General features: G+C 43.6%; 1 protein-coding gene across 1 annotated transcript in view; it reads right to left on the reverse strand.

The window, feature by feature from the left end:
• Positions 1-2,384: 2,384 nt before the first annotated feature.
• The window catches only part of CCDC170 (coiled-coil domain containing 170), a 90,070-nt gene continuing 71,509 nt past the window's right edge, over positions 2,385-20,945 (reverse strand). Inside the window, 6 exon segments of the mRNA XM_060114521.1 lie at positions 2,385-2,585; positions 5,287-5,328; positions 5,330-5,524; positions 16,498-16,519; positions 16,521-16,738; positions 19,312-19,485. Coding sequence (XP_059970504.1) covers positions 2,385-2,585; positions 5,287-5,328; positions 5,330-5,524; positions 16,498-16,519; positions 16,521-16,738; positions 19,312-19,485 — 852 coding nt within the window.

Below are 20,945 nucleotides of genomic sequence, written 5' to 3' on the forward strand. Positions count from 1 at the left end.
CAAACACTTTAAATATTTCTATATATATTAAAGATGATTGTATCTATGCTTGAGTTATATTTTGGAAATATCATATAAATGCATATTTAGATAAATGGAACGTAATTTTGTGTAATAAGGAGAAAGTTCAGGACTAACCATTTTTAGTATGGACCATTTTTAATCTCTTATATGAATCTGGAAATACAATTAATGATAAGTCAAAATGGAAAAATAATATTATGACAGTGTATGTTTTTAAAGTGATGTTGTTAAAAAGCATCTTTGACGAATGTCAAAAATAAATTTACAAAGAAAATAAATGAAGTTCATCAAAGACTGTATTTGGAAAATGAATACAGAGAGAATGCACAAAAACAATCTCCCCCAACCCTGGGCCCACCCGCCCACCCCGACCCCGTCAACGACGGCTTTCTGTGGCCTAGACGGAGCAGAGTCACTCAGCAGTTCTATCCCCCAGAGACCCGAGGAACGAAGTCACCTCCTCCACTCCAGGTGAATGTGGGTCCGGAGCAGCAACCACTGCATCTTTGGAGCATGTGGAGGGATCTCCAGAGACCGCAGACCTTCCCTTGGGAGAATACGTGGCTACCTCCCCTACTGTTGCAGACCTGTTCATGTCCTAAGTCAGGGCTGTGCAGTAGCAAAATGCACACAACAGAGAAATCCAGGCAGAGACGACCCATCCCCCAGCAGAGACCCTTGGTCACTCTCCCTCTATGTCAGCTGTCATCCAAACTGTCAAACTCACCTCCTTTCTTTTAGAGTTTTCATTTTCTCTTAATGCTTGGGTGTAATCTATTTTTTCCTTCTCCTTTAAATTAGACATTAATGCTCTTTTAAGGGACTATAAAATTTTTTTCTTATGGCATCAATAGAAATGAGACAATCACCCAAAAGAGAAACAGGTTTTTCTTGGGAAGTTAAGAATATGGTTTCCTGAAAAATATTTGTGAAATAGAAATTTAAAAGGAAGACAGAAAATGATAGAAATTCACTATAAAATCTCGATCCTGAAAAAGTATCCCTGCTGTCAGAACATTTGATATATTGGTGAATAAACTGTGTACGATTTCTTCATCTTACCAGTATTTAATGTTAAAGCTTTCTTTTTTTTTTTTTTTTTTTTTTTTTTTTTTTTTTCGGTATGCGGGCCTCTCACTGCCGTGGCCTCCCCCGTTGCGGAGCACAGGCTCCGGACGCGCAGGCCCAGCGGCCATGGCTCACGGGCCCAGCCGCTCCGCGGCATATGGGATCCTCCCAGACCGGGGCACGAACCCGTATCCCCTGCATCGGCAGGCGGATTCTCAACCACTGCGCCACCAGGGAGGCCCAAAGCTTTCATTTTTAAAGTACTGAGTTCAGTTCTGTTCAAACATTAATGATTACCACCAAACATGATCTGGTAGCAACATTTATTTAAAAGAGGACCATTTTGGGCTTCCCTGGTGGCACAGTGGTTGAGAGTCCGCCTGCCAATGCAGGGGACATGGGTTCGTGCCCGGGTCTGGGAAGATCCCACATGCCGCGGACTGGCTGGGCCCATGAGCCATGGCTGCTGAGCCTGCACGTCCGGATCCTGTGCTCTGCAACGGGAGAGGCCACAGCAGCGAGAGGCCTGCGTACCACAAAAATAAATAAATAAATAAATAAATAAATAAATAAATAAATAAATAAAAGAGGACCATTTTACAGGACCTCAGATCTATGTATGTTTCATCCACATAATTAGGTGTATGGCTTTTTAAAGAAATCATGTGGGTTACACTCATAAATCTCAGTCACTTTTGGACTTCAATCCTTGATTGTACAGATGTTTTCCTTCCTTTGTGATGAAGGCAATTTCCACCAGAATCGCAGGAATTCAGGAGAAACAGTAGGACTGTGAAACAACAGAGAAGGTGCAGTCTTTGCTACTGAGCCGATCTGGTGTTCATTCTGGTTCTGTCACTAACTAACTGCAATCATAGGTAGGTAACCAAGATCACCTCTCAAGCCCCAGAGAGGTTGTAAAGTAAAAACATTAAAGTTTCTCCACATGGTTATTATGAGAATTATATTGGGTAGTAGAACTCCTCCTGACTCACAATAGAAACCCCATAATTGTTAATTCCCTACCGTCATTTCCCATTCTAGATACACAATCTAGTGAAATTCATCTGGGTGACAAAGTGCTAGCAAATAAAATAATAGGTGTTTTTAGTGCCAAACATTTACCTAAGGCTGGCAGCTTTGAGATCCTTTTTTGCCCATGATCAATTCTTGCTCTATCATCAAAGTATACAATATTCACACACTGATCAAACTTCAAAGGTTTGGGGAATTTGTGAAATTGAGAACTCTGTCCTATCTCTCATCTCCCCCTCCCTCAAGAGATACGGTGTTCAATGAAGAAGTTGTAAGTGACCTTGTGGGTGTCCATCTTGCCTTGTGGTCACATCTTTGAGGCAGGCACAGGTGACAAAGTGATGCTGGTGTGAATGGATCAGTCTTTCAAGACATTTGATGATTTCATCGTCGGGAAGAGTGAGACTGGTCATATTCAAGCCCAGCATTTGAGAAACCACCTCCCTGAAGTCCACCAGCTGCAATGTCAAACAGAACCACAATGACTGAGAGAACAAAATGTATCAACACGGCTAGACCAAATGCAACCCAAACATCTGTGGAAAACCCAGGTTTGCATGAGCTAGGCAACTTACTTACTCTCATTACTCTCTGATTAATTCTCTCATTTATGGAAGGAGGAGGAGAAGGAGAAGAGGAAGAGGAAGAAGGAGGAGGAGGAGGAGGAGGAGAAGAAGAAGAAGAAGAAGGAGGAGGAGGGGGAGGGGGAGGGGAGGGGAGGGGAGGAGAGGGGGGAGGGGAGGAGGAGGGAGAGGGGAGGGGGAGGGGAGGAGGAGGGGGAGGGGAGGAGGGGGAGGGGGAGGAGGGGGAGGGGGAGGGGGAGGAGGAGGAGGGGGAGGGAGAGGAGGATGGGGAGGGGAGGAGGAGAAGGAGAAGAAGAGGAAGAAGAAGGAGGAGAAGAAGAAGGAGGAGGAGAAGAAGGAGGGGGAGGGGGAGGAGGAGAAGGAGAAGAAGAAGAAGAAGAAGGAGGAGGAGAAGAAGGAGGGGGGGAGGAGGAGAAGGAGAAGAAGAAGAAGGAGGAGGAGGAGGAGGGGAGGGGGAGGGGAGGGGAGGAGGACGGGGAGGGGAGGGGGAGGGGAGGAGGAGGGGGAGGGAGAGGAGGAGGAGGGGGAGGAGGAGGAGGGGGAGGGGAGGGGGAGGGGAGGGGGAGGGGGAGGAGAAAGGGGAGGAGGAGGCGGAGGGGAGGAGGGGGAGGGGGAGGGGAGGAGGGGGAGGGGAGGGGAGGGGGAGGAGGAGGAGGAGAAGGAGAAGAAGAGGAAGAAGAAGAAGGAGAAGAAGAAGAAGGAGAAGGAGAAGGAGGGCGAGGGGGAGGGGGAGGAGGAGAAGGAGAGGAAGAAGAAGGAGGAGGAGGAGGAGAAGAAGAAGAAGAAGAAAAAGGAGAAGGAGAAGAAGGAGGGGAGGGGGAGGAGGAGAAGGAGAAGAAGAAGAAGGAGGAGGAGGAGGAGGAGGAGGAGGGGGAGGGGAGGGGAGGAGGAGGGAGAGGGGAGGGAGAGGGGAGGAGGAGGGGGAGGGGGAGGAGGAGAAGGAGAAGAAGAGGAAGGAGAAGGAGAAGAAGAAGGCTAGCCTGCTAAATTACCTCTAAAGTCCTTTCAGACACCAACCTTCGGCAATTTCATAACCACTTTTCTGATGAGCCAATTAATATGGTATCGGCTACCAAATCAAGAAGCCCAGTTCAGCAACTATGAATGAGGTTCTGGCCTTGATAAGATTTCATTTTCCCACTTCCAGGGTGAATGACTAACCATACCTTTTTCCCAGGGTTGTTCTGAAATTTGGATCAAATGAAACGATGACTGTGTATGTGTTCTGCCTACTAGGAAATGCTCTACAATTGTTGGTGTGGTTGTGTCTCTTGTGTTATAAGCATTCATGCCCAGATGTTAACTGGGCAATGAACCTCTTAAATGAAAGGAAGAACAAGTGGCAAAAAAAAAAAAAAGTATGAACTGATGAAAATGGAGAACTTCTAAGTGTTGATCAAATCACATCACACAGATTGCCACCTCACAACCCACAACACTGGACTCTCTGGGACAATTATTTGTCCATCACAAAAGGAAAAATGAGAGTTGTGGAGCTAGAGAAAATGGACAAAATGTGCCTTATACCCCTTCAAATTCTCATTGACTGGTTGCTGTGATTCTAGGCAAAAGCAGAAGCAGATCAACTAGAGATGGCCAGACAACCCCTCTCCAGAGGTACCTTCCATTTTAGAAAAGGTGTGATCCAATCCGAAGGCAGATGTTTCCTCCAGAAGTGCCTTCCAAACATCCTCATCATGTGCTCATTCACTTAAGAGCATCCTTCCTACGCTGAATCCAACTTGGGAAACAGGACACTCTTTCCAGCCTAGTCTCCCTGATGAAAACGTTTTCCCCAAACTTTTCCACCCTTTTGAATATGGCCAATACTCTTAATGGATGAGAGGTTTCCTCTGAGACCACTCACTCTTAGAGTTTGGCCTTCCTCAACTCGGCCTGACACATGAGCCAAAGCAGAGGCAGCCAAAGAGAAAAAATATCCTCGGATCAGAGTCCACTCTGTGCCCTTCTGAGCTGCAGAAAGAGACTGAGATAAAAGCCAAAAGCAGGGGTCAGGCTGCCCAGGACATGTTTTTTTATGCCTGACCTCCTGATGGGCTCACCAGATAAAACTCCTCCTTGCAACCAGTGGGCGCATGAGTTCTGTTTTATGGTTTACATCTGGGCTTGGTCGGCCATCAGGTCTGGGTGCCACTGTTTGAGAATTGGGATTGTTTCCTGCAATTGATCTCTGCTGGAGATAAAATTTCCCTCCTGAGGCTGCAGCCCTGGATAACGTTAGAAGATCTGGGATAACGCAAACTTCAGAGGCAATCAGCAAATATAATAAAAACCTCTTCACAGAACCTGGCTTTTCACAGGCTTTCCATGGCTTTGATAAAAATGTCTTTTTCTTTGCTACAGTTCGGGCCATGAAAATGTGAATTGTTTTTCTTAGTGGAATAAATCATAATGGTTCTTTTAATGCCATAAAGATGGTAGAAGACAGATAGATACGTTAGAATGATATAGAAAGCTTGAAAAATTGGTTATGAAGAAATGTATGAATAATTATCAAGCTTTTGAATTGCCCCATCTTTCCTAAATAAGGTTTCACTGCCAGATTTCTACTCACCTGCTTTTCTCTCTTTTCTGCTTCTTCCAGAGATTTTTTTAAATGTCTTCATTTCACTGGTTACCACTTCTAGCATGTTCCTGGCCCTCTCTTTACTCTCCTTAGCCCCATGCTCTGTAGTCTCCAATTCTGATTTGACAGACAGTAGCTTTTTCTCAGCTTTCTCCTTCATCTTTTCCAGTTTGTCTATGGATTTATTTATGTCTTCAATGGCTTTGGTCTGTTCCAAAGTTTTAATCTAAGCAGTCAAAGAGAATGCTGATAATTTCTTCTGAATTTATTTAGGAAAATTGTATAAACAAGACAAATCAGAAGTCAGTGGGGACTTCCTGGTAGCACAGTGGTTGGGAGTCCGCCTGCCAACGTACGGGACACGGGTTAGATCCCTGCTCCGGGAAGATCCCACATGTCGTGGAGCAACTGGGCTCGTGTGCCACAACTACTGAGCCTGCGCTCTAGAGCCCCCGAACCACAACTACTGAAGCCCGTGCATCTAGAGCCCATGCTCCGCAACAAGAGAGGCCCACCCGCACGCTGCAGCAAAGAGTGGCTCCCGCTCACCGCAATTAGAGAAAGCCCGCGCGCAGGAACGAAGACCCAACACAGCCAAAAATAATAAAATAAATAATAAAAAATTTCTTTCAAAGTCAATGAAATTCAGTTAATAACTGTTTTCATGAATAAAGAATGGAATCCAACCCAGTTATACAGAATCTGCTAAGCATATAGACTGGATGAACATGTCTTAAAGCAGTTATAATTTATGAGCAAATATTAGAGTATCATTATGTGGAAGATTGACGAGATGAAATGGTAGATAGCATGATTCAGGGGTTAAATGTTATAACAAAGTCTGTGGTACTCACACATAGACTCTACCGAGCTCCATAGATAAAGCAACTTGCACTTTTTACCCCTGCCAAGGGGTCATCCCTGGTATAAAAACATTAGAAAGAGCAAAATGTCTCCTCTTTTGGTGATTTACCACAAGGAAGCCCCACTTAAAACCTCCTTGGCAAGTCATCAGTGCTGTGAGGGAAATTAGCAGTTTTTCTGAAAAAACGTCTTCTGACTTTACCACTGAGTATGGGAACTGGGAGGTGGCCCCAGCACCCACTGCAGGCAGGAGGGAAGGGTGGTACCTCTCTCTCAGAAGCTATCCCAGGATCTTAAAGCCAAAACAGAGCATCCTCAAGTATGAGGCACATTTTCTGTATTAGTTTAGTATTTAAAATTATACCAGATCTGCTGACAAAAAGAATTTGAGTCAAAGGAATGAAGCCTCTGATACATACTATAGCATGGATGAACTGTGAAGACATCACTATAAGTGAAATAAGCCAGACACAAAAAGACAAATATTGTATAATTCCACTTCTGTGAGTTACCTGGCATAGGCTAATTCATAGAGCTAGAATATGGACTAGAAGTTACCAGGAGCTGAGGGAATGGGGAGCTCTTGTTTAATGGGCATAGAGTTTCAGTTTAAGATGATGACAAAGTTCTGGAAATGGATAGTGGTGATGGTTGCACAACAGTGTGAATGTACTTAATGTCACTGAATTGTACATGTAAAAATGGTTAAAATGGTAAAATTTTATGTTCTGTATATTTTACCACAATTAAAAAAAAAAGAATTTGAGGTAGTTTTGCATAATTAAGCACAAAATTTTTTAACTGACCATTCAAAATAAATATGAATGAGCTACCACTTATCCACTGGATGACTATAACCAAAAAGATAGGCAGTAACAAGTGCTGGTGAAGAAGTGGGGAAATTGGAACCTTCCTACACTGCTGGTGAGAATGCAAAATGGTGTAACTGCTGTGAATAACAGTTGGCCAGTTTTCAAATTGTAATCATAGAGTTGACTTATGACCCAGCAATTCCACTCCAAGGTGCATATATCCAAGAGAAGTAAAAACTTACGTCCACACAAAACCTTCACCAGAATGTTCGTAGCAGCACTATTCATAATCACCAAAAAGTGAAAACAGCCTAAATATCCATCAATGGACGAGTAGATTAAAAGTTGTACTATATCCATGCAGTAGAGTATGACTCAGCAATAAAAAGGAACGTAGTACTGATACATGTTACAACGTGGATGAACCTTGAAAACATTGTGTTAAGGGAAGTAACTCAGTCACAAAAGACCACTTATTATATGATTCCATTTATATGAGAGATCCAGAAAAGGCCAGGGGTTGGTGGGAGCAGAAAATGGGGAGTAACTCTTCCCCATTTCTTTTTCAGGTAATGAAAATGTTCTGAAATTAGATAGCAGTGATGTTTATAAAACTGTGAATATACTAAAAACTACTGAATTGTACACTTTTAAAAGGGTAAGTTTTATGATATGTGAATTATATCTTGATAAAGCTGTTATTGGAAAGTACATTTACAAAGAAGCCTTTAAATGCATCAAAAGAAATTACTTTGAAATAAAGAAGTACACGTGGGATGGACAAAGCACAAATATCAGCAGAGCTCTGAATTTAGTTCTGAGCCTCCTAACAGTTCAGACAAGGCCTACAGGCATATTCTCAAAGAAAAAGCATAAATTTGTGTTTTAATTTTGTTGAAAAGCATTTAAAGGTTACATCTGAAAGTAATAAAAAGATACCAGATAATGAGCGTTTGCTGATTTCTCCCTTCCCCTTTCATTTTATCCCTTCTTTCCTAAGAAGGAAAGATGCTTTCATGCTGCATCTACTCCCATCCTGTTGTTTCCAGGGCAAATCTGAGTAATGGGGAGAGTGTTGGGGAAGAAGAGAGCCTGAGAGACTAAATTGATCTACCTGATGAAAAGCTGAGAGAGGAGTGGGAAGAAAGAGTCTACGTTAACTAGGCTGCAGAAAGTGTTTCTGGAAGAAACTTGGGATGATGGAAGAGGGACTTGTGAGGAGATATAGGTGTCATGCAGCAAGGAAACAAGAGAGAGAGAAAACAATGGAACAGACGCTTTAAAATATTGTTACCCTTGATGAATGAAATCCTCCTTTGTTTTTCTTTTTTCCTTTTTTTTTTTGAGTAACAATAATAAAGCAACATTAGCATTTAGTTTCTGGACTGCTGATTATTTATTGATGAAGCATTCTAAGATTGTTGCAATTTACCCAGACTACATTTGGAGGCTACTGTCAGAGATTAAAATCTTGACCGAGTCTCGGGGTTAGAGCTCATCTTCATGGAGACTGAGTTCCAGAATTATGGCGTAAGGAGCACAAGCTGACCTGACCTAAACTCTGAAGGGTCCTCCAACACTTCTGGAAAGTCAGAGGAATGGTAGAAGCTATTCTAAGATTGGAATTATGACATGATATGGAGGAAAGGTGCCTGCTTGGGATATGGAGGTGCAGATGGAAAATCAGATTTATACTGTCTGGGTAATGTCACTAAACTGAGAAAGCTTGAGTCAAATACCTAAACTGGAAACTTGTTTTTACCTACTATCACACACACAGATTCTTAAGAAATTAAATTCCTTTCCAGGCAGAGAGGAAGTCAATGGCAGACACTCTTGGACAAGTTCAAAACTTTTGAACTGGCTCCATGCAGGAGAGAGGAAATCTCTTGGGAAACTGACAGCTGCTTGCAATCCAGAAGGTGTAAGAACAACTGCTGTAGCTTGGGAAATATGCAGGAAGTAAAATGCCAGCAACAGCTGGGGGAAGGGATTCTGAGTCAGCTTTTTAGTCAATGAACCAGCACCAGTAGGGCAAGCACTTGAGACAAGGAAATGGTGCCCACGAAGTGCAGGTCTACAGGGGCCGACCTTGGAGATCATTCATGGATTCCAGGTTATCAAAACCCATATTTGAATGTGGACTGTATATTAGTATGAGTATATTAGAATATTATCTCAATGTAGATTCCTGAGTGTAACGACTGCACTGTGGTCACACAGAAGAATTCTCTTGTTCTTAAGATATACCTGATAAGTATTTAGGGATGAAGTGTCATGATGTCTGCAACTTACTCTCAAATGGTTCCTCTCTCTGTCTCTCTGTATCTCTCTGTCTCTCTGTCTCTCTCTGTCTCTCTCATTAGGCAAAATATAACAATAAGTAAAATGTTAACAATCTACATGAAAAGTAAAAGAATGTCTGTTATGCTATTATTGCAACTATTCTATAGATTGGAAATTTTTCAAAATAAAAAATTGAGAAGGGAGCTTTCCCATGAGTGATTGATACATGTATAATGCATCCTATCAGTAAAAACTTCTGAATATATATGTACATTTATTTATAAATTATATGAACAAGTGCTCTAAATAATATATTGTGTAGATTTTCAAATATTTTACAAATAGGGGACATTACATGAGCGAAATCAATATCAATTTTAAAACAAGGTTATCTCCCTTTAAAACATAAAGATTCCCTTCACCTGCCAACTACCTCGGTGCTGCAGAGAAAATATGGGGCAAAGCAAGAAGTTTCTGGGATTGCTATGTTGCATTATAAACCTTATATTAACAGAAGAGGAGGTACATTCAGCCTTTCTACTCAGATTGCAAAAACATTTACAGTGGGCCATCTACCAAAGGAGATGGAACACAGCTTGCAGAGTTAGAAGCACATAAATCAAGTCCTAATGAGAAAAAATTATAGCCAAGAATTTCTCAAAAATATGAGACTTTATCACAATCCTGAGGGCTGCCTGAATTCTTGTTGTCAGGGAGGAAGTAGTGGACTCCAAGCCAAGCCACCAGGACCGAACTGGGAGCCAGCGATAGGAAGCAGGCCTTAGGAGGCTGAGATGAGCAATGAGAAATTGCTGCAAATGAGATTGCTGGGAGGATGGGGGGTCGGGGGGTGGGGAAAGGGGGCCAAGGCAAATGGGTTTCTTAATCCAACTAAGGGAGCTTATCAGATCCAGCCCAGAGTTCAGTGAGAGACTATGCCCACCATTTTTTTCCCAGTGGAACAGAGATGGTCATAAATAAGACTGATGTGCCACCCAGACCCCAGGGAGGATGGACCAACTTCCGAGTCTGCTTCACTTCCAGTGAATACCATATCTGGCATCTGCCTCCTTGAGGGAAAGCATTTCAAATCTGGTGAACAATTCTCTCGCGTTATAAGGGCCAAAGACCCTGAAAGAGAAGGCGATTAAACGTAAAATCGGACCTGTTGAATCTGCCAGAGGATCTAAATTCTCCACCTGGAGGGTTTTTAGGAGATCGCACTGAAAATAGGACCCTGCGCGGGCCAGGCACTGCAAGAGGGCTCTCTAAAGGGGGTGGGACGGTGGGGGGGGAGGGTTGCCCAATGATGCTGTGCCCCTCCTCAAAGAACCACAGAGATTTCACTAGGAGGGAACCATAGCGGAAATCAAAGGAAGCTCCACTCTGCAGGCTAAGCACACCCCAAACCCCTCCGCAGCACCAAGGAGGTTCTTTCTCACAGGTTCTGCTTGATGTACACATTCAAAGTGGGGCAAGTTCAGGGCAATTCAAGGTCAATGGATCTACGTAATCAGAGCTGAGTTCAAGATGGTAGGTTCGGGGAAAATAATATAAAGAGAGGCCGCGGGCTTCCCTGGTGGCGCAGTGGTTGAGAGTCCGCCTGCCGAGGCAGGGGACACGGGTTCGTGACCCGCTCCAGGAAGACGCCACATGCCGCGGAGCGGCTGGGCCCGTGAGCCATGGCCGCTGAGCCTGCGCGTCGGAGCGGGAGCCTGTGCTCTGCAACGGGAGAGGCCACAACAGTGAGAGGTCCGCGTACCGCAAAAAAAAAAAAAAAAAAAAAAAAAAAAAAGAAAGCTAGAAAGCAGAAGAGAGCTTTGCTGGTGGCTGAGGAATGTTACCCTCTTTGGATGTTTCCTTGAGAGACTACAAGGAAGATAATCATGGCTTTCCACTAGTTTTTGGTTGTCTGACTACCAATTTTTGGCCACAGCTCCCTAGTAAGTTTGAGCCACGTGGTACAGGCTGAAAGCTCACCACCAAATATCTATTCTTCCTTTTTTTATTACTTCCCAGAATAAAGACCCATTTCTTAGGCTGACTTCATCTAAGTGAGCCCCAGGGACTAAGTTCCAGCCAACGAAGACTAAGAAGTGTTGTATTGCTCCTGGAAAGTGGTATACAGGATGTCCTTCCACCTTTCCTTCGGCCTGGTGCCTGGAATGAGGCCAGAGCCCCAGCAGCTAGCTTGCACTAAGAGGTGGCATTGAGGAGGAAAGTTATTGCTGGAGGGTGAAGCAGAAAGAGAGAACAAGCCAGGATCAGCGATGAACATGAAGCTATCCTACTAAACACGGAATGACTACGTCCATGCCCATGCTTTTTTGCAGTGAGAAAGACGTAAACATCTTTCCTGACCAAGCCACTGTTACTGTGTGGTTCAATCTACTCAGCTGAAACTATTCATAACCCATGCCGGCTACAAAGCAACTGGCGTTGCTTTGGGCAAATCCATAGAAACAGAAAGTAGATTACTGGGTTATGGAGTTTGGGGAAAGGATGAATATGGAGGGTTTTTGTTTTTGTTTTTTGGAGGTGAGGGGATGATGGACATGTTCCAGAATTAGGGAATGGTGATAGCTGCACAACCTTGTCAATATACTAAAAACTACTGAATTTTGTACTTTAAAAGAGTGAATTTTGGGAGTTCCCTGGTGGCCTCGTGGTTAGGATTCCGGCCTTTCACTGCCATGGCCTGGGTTCAATCCCTGGTTTTGGAACTGAGATCCTGCAAGCCATGTGGCGCAGCCAAAAAAAAAAGTGAATTTTATATCATGTGAATTATATCTCAGTTTTTTAAACAAAACACATAGAAACGTGTCCAAATTATTACTTTGTATCGACCCTCTCTAAATGGTGAAATTAATGCCTAATTTAGTAAGAGTGCCCCCCTCACCCCACAAAAGACATGTCCACCCAGAACCTCGGAATGTAGTCTTATTTGCAATTTGCAGGTGTAATTAAGATAAGAAGCTTGGGGCTTCCCTGGTGGTGTGGTGGTTAAGAATCTTCCTGCATGGGTTCGAGCCCTGGTCCAGGAAGATCCCACGTGCCGCGGAGCAACTAAGCCCGTGAGTCACAACTACTGAGCCTGCGCTCTAGAGCCCGCGGGCCGCAGGTACTGAGCCCACGAGCCACAACTACTGAAGCCCGTGTGCCTAGAGCCCATGCTCCACAACAAGAGAAGCCACCGCAATGAGAAGCCTGTGCACCGCAACCAAGAATAGCCCCCGTTCGCCGCAAGTAGAGAAAGCCCACGTACAGCAACGAAGACCCAACGCAGCCAAAAATAAATTAAATAAATAAATAAATAAATAAATAAAAAGCTCAAGGTGAGATCATCCTGGATTAGAGTGGGCCCCAGATCCAATAATGGCTATTCATATAAGATACAGAAAAGGAGAGACATACAGATGGGAAGGTCACATCAGAATGCAGACAGATCAGAATTATGCAGCCATATGCCAAGGATTGTAGGCAGCAACCGGAAGCCAGGAGAAAGGCATGGAATGGTTCCCCTCAGATGCTCCAAAAAGAACCAACCCTAGCAACACCTTGATTTCAGACTTCTGGACTCCAGAATTGTGAGAGAATAAATTTCTGTTGTATTAAGCCACTCTATTCATGGTACTTGGTTAACAGCAGCCCAAGAAGGCCACTTTTGCTAACGTCAGAAATACTGCTTTATGGATAGTAAAATTAACACAGGGATAAGCATAGGTGATGTACAAAGATGGAGAAATGATACCATCAGTCTGTCTTGTATACTATTATGTCTCAAATAAAACAATAAAAAGCTGTTTTGTAGTTGAAATCTTATAAATTCATGAAGTTAGCATTTACTGTATTAGTAAGTTATAGAGATCTCTATTCTCTACTGGCAGGCAGACTTTGCACTCTACTTAAGTGTTTAGGGGCCTGAGTGACTGCTGAGTCAGTCAAATCCAGTCTCTTCTATACCTTACCTGTAGAAATATGTGCATCTCTTTATGCAAAATAAAACAACAAATTAAACACACAAGCCAACTTTATTTACTTTCCTGTCTCTCCTTCCCTTTTCATCCAAGTATTCCAGAAGACTAGGCCGCCATCTCTGTTTCTACTTCTCTTTCAGTTCTCAGCCTACTGAAACTTGGCTTTTTGTCAGAGCCTTCACTCACTACCACCATGATCTGCTATTATACACGCTCAAGCCTTAGATGTCCCAAAGCCAAGTGTAGCAAACAGTCATTCAGTCTTCATCTTACCGCTGCACTTGATGCTGTTCATCACAGCCTTACTCTGAAGTCCCTTTACTCTCCTCATATCTCTGTTTCTTTTCAGTCTCTTTGCTGACAATTTCACTCGTCTCCTTGAAATTCTCCAGTGGCTCCCCAGGACCCAGATGAAAAGCCCAAGCATCCTAGCATGACGCACGAGGTCCTGTGTGATGTGGCCCTGACCTCTGCCCCGTTTCTTCTCCCAGTGCTCCAACTCGCAGAAATTATCACGGTGTTAGCAGCAGCCAATCACCGGCTTATTGCATTTAATTATCACTCATGTTCATTCTCTTCTCCAATCTGTCTATATTTCAGTTATTCCCATTCTACCTCCACAATGTTTACCTGTCCACATGTCACCTAGATGATCCATTTTCTTCTTTAACTTGACCACCTTTTTAACTTAAAGGAATTTAATTATTTTATATGGAATTTTATATGATTTCAACAGAATGTGCCACAAATGGGAGATAACAATAAAACAAACACTGTATTAACAATAAAACAAAACGGTATTAGTAGGTACTATGGCTGGTACTCAGCACTGAGCATAAGGCTTATTCTTTGTTTAAAATGTAGACCAGCAAGTGTTCTAGGACATAATAACCTCTAAGATTTTCTCCTTCATGGTGAAAGAATTGAAAGAAAAACTAAAGGGAACTCATTTTTTTACTTCAGGATTGAACATCATATAATACCCCATCCCGTGTCTCCTAGAAGCATTCTGTATACAGTATGGTTCTGCTCTCTTCCTGCTTCCACTCTCTTCCTGCTTCTGTTCTCTTCCTGCTTCCGCTCTCTTCCTGCTTCTGCTCTCTTCCTGCTTCCGCCCTCTTCCTGCTTCCGCTCTCTTCCTGCTTCCGCTCTCTTCCTGATTCTGCTCTCTTCCTGTTTCCATTCTCTTCCTGCTTCTGCTCTCTTCCTGCTTCCGCTCTCTTCCTGCTTCCGCCCTCTTCCTGTTTCTGTTCTTTTCCTGCTTCTGCTCTCTTCCTGCTTCCACTCTCTTCCTACTACTGTTCTCTTCCTGCTTCCGCTCTCTTCCTGTTTCTGTTCTTCTCCTGCTTCCGCTCTCTTCCTGCTTCTGCTCTCTTCCTGCTTCTGTTCTCTTCCTGCTTCTGCTCTCTTCCTGTTTCTGTTCTTTTCCTGCTTCCGCTCTCTTCCTGCTTCTGTTCTCTTCCTGCTTCCGCCCTCTTCCTGTTTCCGTTCTTTTCCTGCTTCCGCTCTCTTCCTGCTTCCACTCTCTTCCTGCTTCTGTTCTCTTCCTGCTTCTGCTCTCTTCCTGTTTCTGTTCTTTTCCTGCTTCCGCTCTCTTCCTGCTTCTGCTCTCTTCCTGCTTCTGTTCTCTTCCTGCTTCTGCTCTCTTCCTGTTTCTGTTCTTTTCCTGCTTCTGCTCTCTTCCTGCTTCCACTCTCTTCCTACTACTGTTCTCTTCCTGCTTCCGCTCTCTTCCTGCTTCCGCTCTCTTCCTGCTTCCGCTCTCTTCCTGTTTCTGTTCTCTTCCTGCTTCCGCTCTCTTCCTGCTTCTGCTCTCTTCCTGCTTCTGCTCTCTTCCTGCTTCCGCTCTCTGCTACACGAAGTGCGGGCTCCTCTCACCCCAGCACCACTTCTAGTTCACAGGGTTGTCCTGGCCCAGGCCTCCTACGGCTACTCTCACTACACTTAGCCAGGATCATGGCTTAGCGCATCTGCCTGGGAACCTCTGATGGCAAGTCACTGTGTCCCTCACCTGAGCGGGCCACCGCCACCTGCTCCCTCTGTGTGCTCTCCCAAGCACATCTTTAGCTACCTTCTGTATCCCCCAGGAGCGCAAATGGAACTTCAGGCTCCGGGGCATGGGTGCGATCTAGGGCCCCTAGGTGCGCCTGCACCTCCTGCAGCCCCTGCCAGCCAGGGAGGGAGCAACTGCATGCTGACATCAGGGATTCTCCCTGACCCACCAGACACACACCCCAAAGGTCAGTCTCAAGGTGTGAGAGGGGTGTCCAGGATACTTACGTCTGATATTTTCTCTGCACCCAGGCACCCTATCAGATGCCTTCCCTAGCCTCCCCCTTACTTTACATTCAAGTATGTCCACTCCCCTGGGTGGAGTCTGCCCTCCCCTTCTCCAGGGAAATAAGCCTTTACCTAGTGGCCTCCTCCTGGTACCAAAAGGGCTTCAGGGGGAAAAAAGCTAATGACTCAGAAGGGAGAAAAGAGTGGGAAATATGCCCTAAAATATTGTCCTGCTACACAGATTCAAGTGCTGGCTTCATTCCAGATTCCTTTTCCCAACTGGTCTGTTTCCAGATTCAGAAACATTCCAAAAGTCCACTTCAGAGCCCGTGTCTGCAAAGAGCAAGGACATCATTGTTGCCCATTTTCACGACACAGGTATCTGCCAGTGGTGACACGCGTACATGAGGTTATGTATTATTGCCAGTGGCAGACATACGTGATATTTAAATATTTTTATTAAATCCCAAGTTCTAATTTCGTTCTTCTCTGTATTCATTAGAAGCCGAACACCTCGAATCCAGGAATCACATCACCCCAACCTGTCTGCCCTCTTCACCACTTGGTGTGACACATCGCACAGCACAACACACACCTACGGCCCCCTCTTCTCCGCGAACACTTCTGTTCATTTTCTCTAAGCAAATTCCTATGTGAAAAATCCCTACATGATCCCTTCCATTAGAGTCACCCACACTTTGAAGAAATGTTTTTATTTTCTGTACATCACATCACCCCTTTCTGACTGACTTTTCACCCAGCAACTATGGCTTCATTTCAAATATTGAAGAGACACGAAATTGATCGACTATGCTGATTTGTGGAATATTTGCATTTTTCTCACAACTCTAGAAAATCAGAGGAAATTTTCAGCTTTTTTTTTTTTTCTGGTGTGTCCCTTTTAAGGCTGTCACTCTTTTGCATAAACTTTTGTGGAAACACACACAGACAGTGACAAGGAAATGCAGCTGGGCACTTGCCTTAAGCTCATTGGTGTCAGCGTTTGGCTTTGAGCTCAGTGTTCAATTCTCGACACACACTCAGCTCCTTCTGCAGCCTCTCCACCTTCTTCTGCAACTTCCTGATGGTGACATTGGCCTCGTCCCTGTCCACAGCCGATGCCGAATGCACCTGCTTCTCTTCCTCCACCTGGGCTATTTTTTGCCGGAGGAGGTTCATGTGCAGCTCTTTGCTCTCCAGTCTTTCTTTCTGAGTCTTTAGCTGGTTTGATACAAACAGGGATTTTTTAAAAATAATCATTGAATAGTCAGTAAATATAAATGAATTACTCAGATAATGTTGATCTTTATCTACACTTCAATAAGACTAATTTGTAAACCATCAGATTTTCCTGATTGCATTTTTCTATCCCTATTTTTCCAAGAATTAATTTGGTAGCTGCAAAGTATGAGACAAAAGAGCCACAGAAAATGCACAAAGGAGTAGGCTTTCAATGTCTGATTCCCTCCAACATTATGTGCATCATAATAAAAATGTAAAATTACTTTTAAAACTACTAAAATGGGCTTATCAAGAGCAGAACATAATAAGACAGACAAAATCCTCTCCAACACCCCATGGCAACTATACTTGTACTGGTCTTTTCTGAAAGAAGATAAAGTGTAAATTAGTCCAGAAAACCCAATGTGACTAGTTTCAATCACTTAGAACCAGGTTGAGTGGCACCAATATATATATATATATATTTTGTATGTGTGTGATACGCAGGCCTCTCACTGTTGTGGCCTCTCCCGTTGCGGAGCACAGGCTCCGGATGCGCAGGCTCAGCGGCCATGGCTCACGGGCCCAGCCGCTCCGCGGCATGTGGGATCTTCCTGGACCGGGGCATGAACCCGTGTCCCCTGCATTGGCAGGCAGATTCTCAACCACTGCACCACCAGGGAAGCCCTGGAAAGCCCTGGGAGTTGATATATTTTTAAAGTAAGCCATATGAAGGAGATTTTGAGGAAAGCTTTCTTTGTATATTGAAAATCTTAGAAATAGAAGGGACTTCAAGAAGGCATTGCTTCATTAGTGTCTTTACTATACGCCAGACCTTACACCATCCACAAACCAGGCTGAAGAGGGTCTGCAAATAGCACTTAGCATCGACGGTCAAACTGGATGAAAGAAATTGTAATGGTTTTTAGAAAAAGATTATGGACTCTAGGAGGTGAAAAAAATCCTCCTGGGCTTCACATGTCACAATTAGGGAGTAGAATATTAAGTACAGGAACCTCTTTCATCTCTTACAAACACTGGGAATTGGAATCGTGTAGAACTATAGATGGTTAGAGCTAAAGACCATCCCATTTTCCCTAATTACATATTCTGCACTAGTAAAGTGTTTGAAGGTGTGAAGGGCTTACTGAAATGAGGGCTTAAAGATCTTGTCTCACAGTGACAGCAATGTCCATGCCCACATCCTTTTTTAACAAGGCGCTTTTAGTATTTCTCTAACTAAACTCCCTTTCCTGAGCTTCTTCATGTCACATTTCACTCTACTGCAAATTTACCGTGGTAAGTTCTGTACACTGGTCATTTTAATAATTTTATAATACTTAAGAAGGAATAATATTGGATATTGAGGAAAAATCAATTATCTGAGAACTTCAGAAAGAGTTGTAGCTCAGTTTAATGTCTCTGATGGTACTAGGGGTTGTCTGCTTTCTTTTATAAAATATTCCTTAAGATACAGTAAATGGAGAAGAGGTCAAATATGAATAGAGCATCTTCTATGAACCAAGAGTACAAAAATGCTATTTATTAACAACCTCATGAGGTAGGTATCATCCCCATCTTAAATACGAGGAAACACAGACAGAGAAGTATATCATTTGCCCAATGTCACACAGCTTGGTTGAACCAAACTGAGAACCCAGATGTGACTCATTAAGCAGCCTATACACGATAATTCTACCATAGAATTTTCTCCTAAGAACTATTCTAAGGACACATCTGTGTTTTCCTCTTTCTTCCCCCAATGCCAATAATTACATAATAATTATGTTTTTATGTTTCATCCATTCATTCATTTATGTCGTCTAAACTGTTTCTAAGTCTTCCTTCGAGTGAGTGGAAAGTAAACTCTTCTCCTCTCTACTTTCTAGCGCAAGACAGCTTATATAAAGGTGAGACTGCTGGATGTTGCCCAGCTCTCCCCTTCTCCCATAGTCATAGGAACTGACTTTTTCAGCTAGACAAATGGCTACCCAGAGTACAGGCTACAGTTCCCAGCCTCCCTTGCAGCTAGGTTTTGCCATCAGAACACATTCTAGCTGTGGGATATAAACATAAGCTCACATAGAAAACTCCGGGAGCCTCCTTTAAAAGATAGCTCATGCATGTTCTTTTGCATCCCTCTTCTTCATCCCTTTCTTTTTTAACCTTCTGCCCGGAACACAGATATAATGGTTCTAGGCACCACTGTGACCCATGACAATAAGGACCACCCTAGGGATGGGCAATTACTGAGCTGAAAGGAGCCTGGGTCCTTGGAAACTTTACAGAGTAGAGCTGCCAACTCACTCTAAGCTGCTTACCTCCAGAAATGGATTTGAGAGAAAAAAATACCAAAAAGACCACTTCAACTTGTTTAAGCTATTCACAGTCAAACATAACCTTAGATGATACACTTAATTTCCCTTCAGACTTGAAATAGAGACTTGGCTTCTAAATACATATTTGTATAATATGTTTCCTAGCCACACTGGGAAATATGGTGGAAATAAATTATTTTTCAAGATTTAAGTTTCTCAGAATTTCCTTCTCTCAACACCAGCAATATCCCCTACCTTTCTGTGTAAACTGTAGACCATCGTCTTGTTTTCAATGACTGCGCAGCTCTCGAGGAGGACCAGCTGCTCTGTGTGAGCTAAAACTACATCCAGACGCGAGTTGAAGCCAAGTTCAGCAGCCATCTGGTCCAACTTCATTTTCTCTGAAAGCTGATCCAGAAATTTAAGATACTAAACCCAAGAACAAAAATGAAAATGGGACACAAAAGTAGAGTTAACAGGTGATCTCACAGAATCCTTGTCTTTCTCCCAAGCTTACAGGTAGTTCTCATTAAACCCAGTACAGAGCCCAGCCCCTGACTCCAGTGCTTGGTGATGAATTCTTGAACCACCTTGCCAGCTCCATGTTCTGTTCCTTGTCCAAATGCTCTTGACTCTCCTGGTCAGTGGCCTTGATGTTCAGTCTAACATTATACACTCTTCTTAACCCTGCCACCTGACAAATGTGGCACGCTCCTGACTGCATCTGCCTCTCTCTGCTTTGGGTACATGCTGCTGCTACCATGACCCTCCCAGCTCCTGGGATCTACTGGCTAATCCAGCCCCTGCGATCCACTCATCCACATACCTTCCATGGAAATTTTGTCCACCTAAGTGGGTCCTGGCCTCCAAGGTGGAAATTGACCAATTAGCCGGTTGCCATTTTACACTTCTTGGGTTCTACAAATCATGCTAAAACCAGAGCTCTCCATACAAACAAACTTGGGCAACATTTTCGTTTTTGTAAGTTAAAATTCTTTAGAAAATGTCTTTAAAAGTTTTTAATGTATCAAAGTTAAAGGAACAACATTCTAAAATTGAGCTGTATCAGGGAAGTCAAGGTTCATAGTTTAACAGGTTAAAGTTACAAAACTACCCTAGGATCTTCCTCCACTTGATTTCTGTGGCTTATCTCATCATGCCAGACATTAATCCTTACTAAGTGCCTGACGGATAAATAAATCCATCAATGACCTTTCTATAACATAATTTCATGATCTGGGTTCTATCTTTGAAATTTCCTTCTCATTGCAATAACTCACCCATCTGGCATTTTTAGGCAATTATATGTTTAAATAAGTATCATTTCCTGATGACTAAAGCATGCCAGCTTAAAGCGCAGAACTATCTATATCTCAGTCATCAGAATGAAATTATTTGTAAGTGTATATTTTCCAATTTTGTTGAAAAGCATACATAAAACTTCATCTCTCCTGTAAGTCACAGCCATTACAGACATTGCTGCTGTATTGTGTGACAGGACCACCACAGGCTGTTTTTGTCTCTGAATCATCAGTTTGTCACTTCTTTTTTTGGCTGTCTTGGGTCTTCATTGCTGCGTGCGGGCTTTCTTTAGTTGCAGCAAGCGGGGGTTACTCTTTGTTGCAGCATGTGAGCTTCTCATTGCGCTGGCTTCTCTTGTTGCAGAGCACGGGCTCTAGGCATGCGGGCTTCGGTAGTTGTGGCTCGCAGGCTTCAGTAGCTGTGGCTCGGGGGCTCTAGAGCACAGGCTCAGTAGCTGTGGCACACAGGCTTAGTTGCTCTGCAGCACGTGGGATCTTCCCTAACCAGGGCTCGAACCTGTGTCCCCGGCATTGGCAGGCAGATTCTTAACCACCGCGCCACCAGGGAAGCCCCAGTTTGTCACTTCT

This window comes from Mesoplodon densirostris, chromosome 12, assembly GCF_025265405.1.
Source record: "Mesoplodon densirostris isolate mMesDen1 chromosome 12, mMesDen1 primary haplotype, whole genome shotgun sequence".
Taxonomy (NCBI): domain Eukaryota; kingdom Metazoa; phylum Chordata; class Mammalia; order Artiodactyla; family Ziphiidae; genus Mesoplodon; species Mesoplodon densirostris.